The following is a 10599-nucleotide window of genomic DNA, read 5'->3' as shown; positions in this document are numbered from 1 at the left end:
TTCACGCTTCTTCTTGAGGGCTGCCGAGTCCGTCCGCACTGCTACTGCGTTGGGGGTGCGTGCAGCGGGGAGGGTGTTGGCGCGAGCAAGCATCAGCGACTCAACGCGAGCGGTGGGCTTGACCGGTCTGCCCTACATGGCGGTGGATGAGCTCTATGCTAATACCAGCTTGTCAGGCACAGCGTCGCGTTTCTGCTACACAGTCAGTGGCTTTCAGAGTCTGAGCAGGCTCTATCCACAGCCATGGCTGAGGGCGGAGAAGGGGAAGATGAGATTCAGTTCTTGAGAACTGTAAGTACAAGTCATTTTTGTAAAGCCGCGGTTTGTAATTCGTTCAGAGTTTCGCTGGGGTTAATTGCCGTCAATTGCCGGCTCGTGAGTGTGTTGTAGGCTACAATGCATCACCAGTTGCCTTTCCCCACACTCAAACAAGTGACTTAAAACCACCAAAAATAGTTACATTATTACAAATAAATGGTCGGCGATAGCGCGAGTATCGGTGTACTGTTTGATGAATCAATGCAATGTAACTTGTGGTAGTTTTGCAAGGGGGGACAGTATGGTGGGGGTGACATGTCTGTCCAACAACATCATGTGGAATCCACTGAGTGTTTCATGTACAGGTGCATCGGCAAATTCCTTAAAATCTGCTCGGTGTGGTTCGTGCTATACTCTGCTTGGGATGAGATACTGCATCTTATCATGCTTTTGAGCGGCATGACAATATATAACGCTTCTCCTGGATAATACTCGTATGCGCTAAAGGCATAGCTATTTTTACTTCAATGAATTTGCAACGGGACAGGTTTGAATAAGTTCAATTACCTCGGACGCTGCCCTCAGCAAATGACTATTTTAGTTGTTCGACGCTGAGGACTGGTCGCTAGTGGGTATGCAGAACACTGTGTGCTGGTCATATATGATAGATTGTATGTTTGTGTGGTGTGAAATGTGTGGTCACAACAGTGGCATATACACTATGCAATGAACAGTTTATATTGGGGGGGAAAAACAAACTGTTTTATATTTCTTCCATCGCTGTTTTAGGTAAACGTATTTAAGAAACCTTGAAATGTTTAAATTCTGAAGATATCGTGGAATATGGCAGAGGCAAGCAGTTCTTTATCGGTCATTTGTATATGGAGGGCTTAGTTGCTGTGCCACTCAACAAACAAATACTGTCTACTGTAGCCTAGTGTGTCTGTGTTGGCTTGATCCTGGAACTACAGCAGTACTTTTAAACCGTATTCTATTAAGATAAATGATTCATCTCATGTCCCCACGACTTAAGTATTCAGAGGTGGACGCTGTGTGTCCGTCCTTTGGGTCCCTCTGGGACCAGGGCTCCAGAAGTGACGGGAGGGGCCCCTGTCTTTAAGGGCTCCCCCAGTGTTCAGCATGCCTATAATATGCTGACCCAGAAACACCGCTCAGATTCCACTCTCACCATGGCATGTTGATGATCTGATGACAACAGCGATTTGAGACGCAGGCTTTCCCCTACAGAATACACAGCAATGTTATTTAAATGTGGCGTTGAGAGAAGCATGCCATCACTGCGGTCCACAGGTTGAGAGAGCTGGAAATGAAATGCACAGCATGTTGTACCATGATGTCAGTTAAAGCATACAAAAGACGTTTAACGCTGTTGATTGACATTTCTTTGTAGTCATTTGTATTGATCAATTGTGTGAAGTGATTTTATTCATTTGTTCTGAACGGTTTGTTGGAGGTAGAGGGAGGATAGTATTTGGTGGCAATGTGTCGATGCTTATTGCATTGGAGAATGCCTGCATTGGAGCAAACCTGTTCGACGGCACCGATGGCATCTCTCTGTGCACAAACCAGGTGAAATGAAGGGATTTGAAACCGACAATCAAGGGAAATTCCCAATGGGCTATAATCTGCCAAAAATGTAACATGAGCCTGAGACGGTCTAGTAATTTATGCCATTGCACCATCCTTAATGGCGGGGAAGGCGTTCTGATTACATTTCAGCCTCGTATGTGACGCATGGCTATTGTCAATGGCAAGAAAAATGGCAATAAAAAGCGACATTGAGGAATGATGTGTTACGCCTCTAGTGCTGGGTGACAACAGCTTCCCTAGAAATAATTTGCCCGACGCTAACACACACACACACACACACACACACACACACACACACACACACACACACACACACACACACACACACACACACACACACACACACACGCTGTATGATTGAAGTAACTGAGCAATATTGTTGACTGGTCAAGTTGTCTGGTTCTGTGTCTCTGAGAAAGCCTAGGTGTTTCATGTTACTTTGGTTCGTTTACTTCTAACAGTTTCACCAGAATGATCATTTGATGATTTGGCTCTGCGACTATAGTGAGCACACTTAATAGTGTACAATAGTGTACATACTTCAAGCAATTCTCCTCAGAGTGTTTCACTTCCAGCCTTGCTGTTGGTATAGCAGAAGGAGTGAAGAAATACAGTGAGTGATTCTACTCTCCGGATATTCTGTTGAGCCAGACCTCTAGCAACTTGCTACTTATTCGATCTCAGGCCACCTGGAGGGCTGGTCCTGCAGGGAGTCCAGGCGCCTCCACCGGTGTCCCGGGCTTATTTGGACTTCATGTTGTTCTAGAAGCCTGCCCGCTGCATACCAAGGCGCGGGCTTGAGGCCCGGTTAAATTTAGCTCTTTAAAAGCTGATGCTTCCACAGCGCATACGTCTCTACCACCACGGCCCAGCCCCTGCCCACCCCGCCCCCCCCCATGTCGTGTGACCGCACCAGGGTCACCGCCTCAACCGGGTCACCGCTGGCCCAGCACCACTCGGGGGGCATTTTTATTAGGGATTAAGGGCATAAAACCAGAAGTGTAGAGCTCTGTCGTTAAGTAGCTCAATAAACGTTGCCGTTAGTGGCCAGTCAAATGTATGATGCAGCCACATGGAATTGTTAGTGAACAGCAAAGCTGTGAAGAAGTAAAGCTGTTCTGCTAGCACATGGATTGCATAATAGCTTACCTCTCTCGGATGTCAGACTGGGTTAGGAAACCTACACAATCAAATAATCATGCAGCTGTCTTGATTGATCCAGCTTGTTGCATGGGTAAAATTGTTGGAAGCACGATGCAAGAGTTATTGTAAGAAGGTTAACACATTTTTCAATATTTGCAGGTGCATTGACCAGATGCAAATACTAATGATGCACCTATTGGTAAAGGGTTAGGGTTAGGGTTAGCAAAGTTGTTAGCAGCTTAGTTGTTAGCAGCTAACAACTTTCAAAGGCGATTAACAAACATATTTAGTTGCATCTGTAAGAGGAACAGTCAAACAACATTGTTCTTTGCTGAATTCCCAATGTGGTGACTCGTTGCCCTAATAGCAGAGGCAGTATAGTGATAACATCCAGGGCTACTTTTGAAATATATGTTGATGACTTTTGGAGAGTTCAGAAGACCATAATCGAACATGACAGATTCTCTAACACATCTGTATTGTGCTCTACAGCATAGCCTCAGGTGAACCTCTCCATCCACTTGATCTAAATAAAATGGGAAAGATTTCCTGATATCGATTGGGCTGGATGTCTTCTCTGGCCCCACTGCGCTCTCCTTAGCCCTGAAGGACGCTATCTTTTATTTGATTTATTTGTGGATGTGCCTTCAGCATTAGTCACAATATGCTGAACCACTGCGTTATGCACAGAGATTCAACACTTCAAATACACATGCTATACAGCCATTTTCACACACATTATACTTTTGGTTTCTTTTTTGGATTTCCATGATCAAATGGTAGTTTATTGTTGTCAATCGATAAGCCAAACAAATTTGTGTTCCAAAAATTGAAATCTTACAAGGTTGTGGGAAAACCACTACATGGAGTTGAAGCACAATTGTTTTAAATGTAGCAACAGGAAATGTAATAACAGTGCATTATGCCACCTGGTTCAAAGCAGAAACGACAAGCTTATGAAATAAGCATGATACAAAATCAGATTGGTTTATTGCCTGTGTGACACAAACGGGATGTACAATGTTTTGCAAAAGAGACAATACTGCACATTCATATGGTGAGGAGCGTTAATGTGTGTCACCCCTTGTCTTATTCTCCTCTACTAGAATATAGAAATTCTCATTTAATTTGCAATTGATAAATTCTGGCAAGAGACATCTGAGCAACGTGTGTTCATTCCAATCCTGTGCTCACCCTAAAACCCATCACAGTCAGTTGCCTGTTCTCTTTTGTCATCCGTCTTTTTATTTTTTAATGGAAAGTAAAACAAATGAAGCTTTTCTGCCACCTTGCTTAGAGAGAGCTGCTTTAATCCTCTTGGGTGGAATAGTATTTGAGTCCCACTGGGAGCTGTTACGCCAGGTGACTCTTATCTTAAATAATGACTTCCTATTAATCACCTCAGGGCTGACAGACACGGGCAGATTGAGGTAATCCATTCTCATTGGAGGACCCTGCATGTACAATCTATTCACAACTGTAAAGGATTGTTTGCTTGTTTTGGGGGACAGGTCAGTGAGTCGTTTTCCATGAATGCAATATAAAAGATAAATTGAAGAGAGATTGGGTCTGGGATTATTTCTGACAAGGTAAAATGGCCACAATGTCACTTTATTTGCAGCAAATGTCCTGTAAAGTGTTGTAAATGTGTTTTTGTTTTGTTGCCATAGCCATCCCCGAGCCTCCCAAGTACATCCCAGATACACCGTTTTCTATTTGCTCTACGCCTCAAGCCATGACGTTGGCGGTCCACAGGTGACAGGCTCTGGATGGAAGGGGTATGGAGACAAATCCTCTCCCGCCCATCCTCCACACCCACAGGGAGATGTGCCTTTATAGGTGGTCTTACCATGAATCTGCAATGATACTGAACCCCCCTTAGGCTGTAGGTACGATTTGGGAGTTGTAAAATAGGAGAGCAGTAGAGAGCTAGGTTTTTAAAGCAGTTTCCCCACCCTCCCTCCTCCCTCCCTCTTCATCCCTCTCTCCTCTCTCCCTCTTTCCTTCCCTCTCTCCCTCCCTCTCTCCTCCCTCACTCCCTCTCTCCTCCCTCTCTCCCACCCTCTCCCCTCTCTCCCTCTCCCTCTCCCTCCCTCTCCCCTCTCTCCCTCTCTCCTCTCTCCTCCCTCCCTCCCTCCCTTCGTCTCTGCCATTGAGAAGTATTACATTCACCCTCCTGTTGGAGCTAGTGATTGACCGGCAAGATCGATTGCCCCAGCCAATGAGTGAGGAGATGCTCTGATTGGTCAGAATCGTGCCAGGAGCGGACTCATATCTAAATAGTCTCATACAGAGGCAGGTGCAGTCAACTAAAATAGATATCCCCCCGCAATATTTCCCTCACTAACAGCTGATTGATGGCCATAGCTTTTCTAACAAATGACGGTCTTAAATCTTTCCTACAACACTTTTTAAAGCTTTCTCTCTACCACGTCGCCTCTCAGCTCGCTGCTATTCCTCTGCCGGGGGGGCAGTTAGGGATGAATGGTGCTGGGTGGGGTCTTTAGGTTGGGCTAGTGGGATGGGTTGTGTGTGTGTGTGTGTGTACTGGAAGTGTGTGCGTTGGTTGGTTGGGTGATGGAATTGGATAGGTTGTGATGGCTTAGTTTTATGAAAACACCGCTTCAGTCACTCTGCTACCATAGTCTTCACTTCCACTTCTTAACACTGTCTGCATGCCAATTTCCTTCCAACCATCACGAATGCCAAACTGCACCGCACCGGCAACAGCAGCACGCTGCCACTGTAACCCTGGGGGACAGTACGCATTGATGTGCATCCCGGAGACCTTGTTTGAGTGCCACCACCAGTCACCACCGACAGACTCTCACACTTAGCGTGCACACGCATGCCGTGCCATGGCCACCTGAAGTTCAAGGATTGATCTGAGTTTCACTCAGCAGGCTAAGGTCAAGCAATCCAATTTCTTACAGCGACTTGAACCACAGCAGAATATATGTGAGGGTGTTTGGGTGTGGGTGTGTTTGTTTGTGGGTGTGGGTGTGTGTGCATGTGGCATTCATTTAACTTACATCTTACATTTAACCACTGGTGTGGGAACCTTTTGTTCATGGTAACCTAAGATGATTTTCATTGTGTTTACAGAAGCGCTTTATATCTGATGAATTCACATGTAAATTGGCAATTTGGAGACACAAATGTACACAAGCAGTCTGAAACCCATCCAATTATGCATGCAAAGGCATGCATGCAGGTAATGAGGTAGGAAGTATTGGCACAATGTTAAATGCATTGTTATGGATCCCAGTAACAACATCGAGGGATTTCTATCTTGTCACTAACAACTGTTTTGTGGAAATTGCAATTGCCATGTGCTGGGACTTTAAATATAATTTTAGATGAGTTTTGTATTTACTGCGAAAAACAAAACACAAAGACCACAGAATTGATTAAGTCATATTATTATGAATATATAATATTGCTTTATTTCACATACATAAAGGATTATTCAGAATTACCGAGTAATTAAACACATATACATACATATATTTATATATACATATATATATATATGTATTTGTGGATCTGGATTACTCTTATTCTTACTCTTATGCGGTACAATTTACAACAGAGTACAACAAAAGTCACTATCTTCTTGTGACTATTTGGTTGTATAGTCTGGATGGACAAGACTGTTGAATGTATGTAATGTACCTCACACAGCTAAACAGATTAAAGATGCATTTTGTGTAATGATGTGACAACAAAAGAGCCTCTTGCCTCTTTTTGTTTTTGGAGTCACTTTGGTAATGGTATGGAATGTGTCACGCAGGCAGTCAAGCAAAGAGCTAAGCTGATGAACAAGTGCTATTTTAAGATGGCTGTGAACTTATTTGCAAGTTGCTAGGCTTTGATTTTGGAATGATGATAGTCACACTTGCTGTTTTGTATGTCTGGGTGCCTTTCTTCTATTTCAAACTAGCTCTTTCACGTCCTTCAGTATTGATTAACTGTCGCAACTGACCTGCCCTAACAGTTCTATCTCTGTTACTTCTCTGATTTCCTGCTCATGTCCGAGTTCGGTTTCTCCATTCAACTACCTTGCACAGCAGACAGACAGACAACTCACAACCCCTGAAGGCAGTGTCTCGAGCTCTTTGGCCCTTGGTTTTGTGTCACACTCCCATGGCATGACAGTATGTGTTCCCTGCAAATGGGCTAGGGTCTATCTCTGATTTCACTTGTGCAGCCTTTCCTTATAGTTTGGGCTCCGGGGTGCTAAACACTTGAATTTCGCTGCAACCAAGTAATGCGGGCTCATCTTTTACGCAGGCGCCTACAGTCTATAGGCCACCGTTTAGCACATATACAATATCTACTCTGATCTCCCTAATCTCAGCTAAGCTTCATGAAAAACCCCGCTCTAATCCCCATTTATCACCATGCCTGACATTTACTGGGAACACGAGCCCTCTCGCCCCACACCCTTGCGCTACTCTAGCAGCTATTTAGACTCCGCCGTGCGTCTTAGACCTGACACAGCGCGAACAAGGCCAGGAGAAAGGGGTCCATTCTCCCGCATGGTCTGGTCCTTTCCACCAAAAAGTCTGTGCCCCACCGGCCCCCCATGCGTCAAAGTAGCCTCACCGCAGGGGAGATAGAAAAGGTTCACCTTTTCTCAAGTTCACATCCGTGGCCGCGGCGGCGGCAGCAGCAGCGGGTTCGAGGGCTGGGAGTTCACTTGGTATGCCGGAACGCCGCAACTTCTCGGGTTTCGGCCAAGCGGAGATGCTTCGGGGCCACTCACACACACACACACACACACACACACACACAAGTGATGCACCTGTTGCTGTCCAGCAGAAGCTCAGCGACTATGCACAGAGAGAAAAACGAGATAGGGAGATGGTCAGGTTTTTGAAATCAGAGAGCCGGTTCACGGACACCTGTTGTTGTTGTTGTTATTGTTGTGGTCCAACTCGTTTTTTGGAAGTCTGCCTTTGAGGCGAGGGTATAGTCCACGGATTGGGAGAAAAATCATGGGCGAGCATTGGGCTGGGTCGGAGAGGGTAAGGGTGGGCCAGGGTACAGAAGGGTTGAGCTGCTGGTTCTTCTCCCCCACACACCCCACACCCCTCCAGCTTCTTCACCGGCCCCAGGCGTGAAGGGGGTGGGGTGGGGGCTATACATAGACAGGGGTCCTTAGCTGTCTAGCAGATGACCGGCGCTATTGCCGCCGCTACTGCCAGGATCACTTTGCTGCGGACATGCTAGATTCTCCCGCTGTGCTGAGAGAGAGAGAGAGAGACCTATTAAGAGTGCTTCTCGCTCTCTGGTTACCAGCTCTTATTTAAAAAGGGAATCTTGAGAACTGAGTTTTAACGACTCGACGTCACTGAATTGAAAGCACAAATACAAATGATTTAAAAATATTGATTGTATGTATATGGAAAGAATATATAATGATAAAAAATATGTGTTTTAAAATTATTTTTTTCTTTCGACTTCTGAGTCGACACTAAGGGGATCTTAAATGTATTTAAATTGATTTATATGTTTATTTTTGCCTCATTGCTCCCTTGAGGGGTCGTGCTGGACTAGTTATATTTCTATTTATTAATAATGAAAATTTAGAAAAATGGATGGATGGCATTGTGTGAAAATAAAAAATACGAACGATGAGCTGAACATGAATCTATAATATATAAATATATATAGCAAATCTGTCCGGGCGCCAAGAACCAGCGGGTTTGGGCGTAAGGAATGCTCTGGGCTGAAAAAAGATGTAAATTTACTTAATTTTAATGAGGTGACAAATCTCGGATGCGCCCTCAGCCTCATAAAGTTTCCCTTTGCTTGCTTTGAACAACAAGCTGTGTAGTCTAGTCTCCCAGGGTCTGGAGGGGCGGGTCTCTGGGTGGGCGGGGTGAGGGGGGGGGGGCTATTGATTCAGAGCCAGCATCAATTCTTTAGGTCCTCTGTAATGACCTGTCTGGGGCCCTCCGCAAGCATGGCGGCCCTTGGACCAATGGGAGCGCTGCTGGCCCTCCTGACATATTATTTTCCTAAGATGTTAAGATGGCGACCTCGCCGACCTGCTCTAACGTCATGTCTATGTTTTTATTTTGGTCCTCGTATGTCGGGTTGATCGCTGATTGGTAGGGCCGATTGTGTGCGTACATATCTGTCTGCCTGGAACTGGACACGGTTTAGAGAGATTGGATTGAATCCATTGAGAGCTTCAACTTAACAGATAGATGTTTTATATAGCTGTTTGTTTTCGTCTTTAACATAAACTTTAGGTACCTTTTATATATAATTTTACACTTCTGTTATGGACCCAATCTCCGGCACATTTCCTACTCTGAGACACACAGTTCATCCATTTAGACACCAATGAAATACTGATACATTTGTAGGTGCGATCGGTAAGATTTGAGAGCTGGGAAGCGTGGGAGAGAGCAAGATTTGAAAACCAAAAAACCAAAGAAGTCTCAACTCAAACGCATTTTGACTCATAATAGCTGATGGATGGCACTCAAATAATCTATCCTAGATTTTGCACATACAGCACATTCTAAGTAGTACATGAGGTCAGCTTAGTTGTTATTGCGGAGGGCAGCCAATCATAAAACCATGCGTGGTTTGACCTCATAAAACAGTGACATTTGTTTAGTGGTGCACAGGCGAAACACTATACCACATTTTAGCAATGTTGGGTTGACTGAGTACTTGTGCATCCATTATTCCATAACGAGGGACTATTTATGAGGTAATACGTTCCGGACAGGATGCCATGCATTGTCGAACTTAATCTGTTTCAAGCCATACAGGTAGAGCTTTAAATACAACATAAACCACGCTTGACTGTAAATAGCTTGGTTATCTTTATTTCTGTCTGGTTTTCTCCTAGCGGAGCTGCTGGGAGCTACCACCATGGCAACCACTGCATGTGGGATGTACACTGGAAAGAAATGCATAGACACAAGCTCAAACACACACACACACACACACACACACACACACACACACACACACACACACACACACACACACACACACACACACACACACACACACTATGGAGATGTTGGGTCAGTACGATCTGCTGATTCTGGCTTATGCTGGTCTTTCTCTCTCGCAGGGCATGGCCAGCCAGGGCTTTGTCTTAGAGCATTCAGTGGTGTGATGGAACTAGGTTGGAGAGATATTGGCTCATTCTGGGTTCGAGCCACATAGTGATTAAGCGGTGTAATTGTAAACTTGGTTTATTCTAGCTTTATCTATGTTTGAATTGCTGATTTGTTTTCGAAACAGGACAGGGACTGTATTGATTTTAAACTTGTGCTGGCTTGATTCCCACTGCTGTATTTCATAAGATTTAGAAAAAACTATGTTTTAAAGTTTTGCATATCTATTTTCTGATATCTATCTTTTATCAAATAATGCAATCTTCTGAGTTGTCAGAATTATTTTCTGTATTATTATATATTATATTATTATAATTATATTTAATAATAAGAAGAATATGTGTATCTATATTGTTGGTATGTATTGTTATTGTATTGTTCCATCTTCCCTACCCGTCCTCTGTTTGAATTCCTGAGCTATTCTATTGACATGCAG

The 10599-nt window shown here is 44.3% G+C and overlaps 1 protein-coding gene across 1 annotated transcript in view; it reads left to right on the top strand.

Annotated features, from left to right (window-relative positions):
• Positions 1 to 243: 243 nt before the first annotated feature.
• Positions 244 to 10599, top strand: part of ryr3 (ryanodine receptor 3) — a gene marked incomplete at both ends in the record, with an annotated part of 112984 nt that continues 102628 nt past the window's right edge. Inside the window, one exon of the mRNA XM_079753193.1 lies at positions 244 to 291. Within this exon, the coding sequence (XP_079609319.1) occupies positions 244 to 291 (48 nt within the window). The remainder of the gene's footprint in view (positions 292 to 10599) is intronic.

This window comes from Pollachius pollachius (assembly GCF_949987615.1).
Source record: "Pollachius pollachius genome assembly, chromosome: 16".
In the NCBI taxonomy this organism is placed as follows: domain Eukaryota; kingdom Metazoa; phylum Chordata; class Actinopteri; order Gadiformes; family Gadidae; genus Pollachius; species Pollachius pollachius.
Note: the sequence above shows the minus strand (reverse complement) of the source record. Positions and strands in the feature narration are given on the sequence as shown.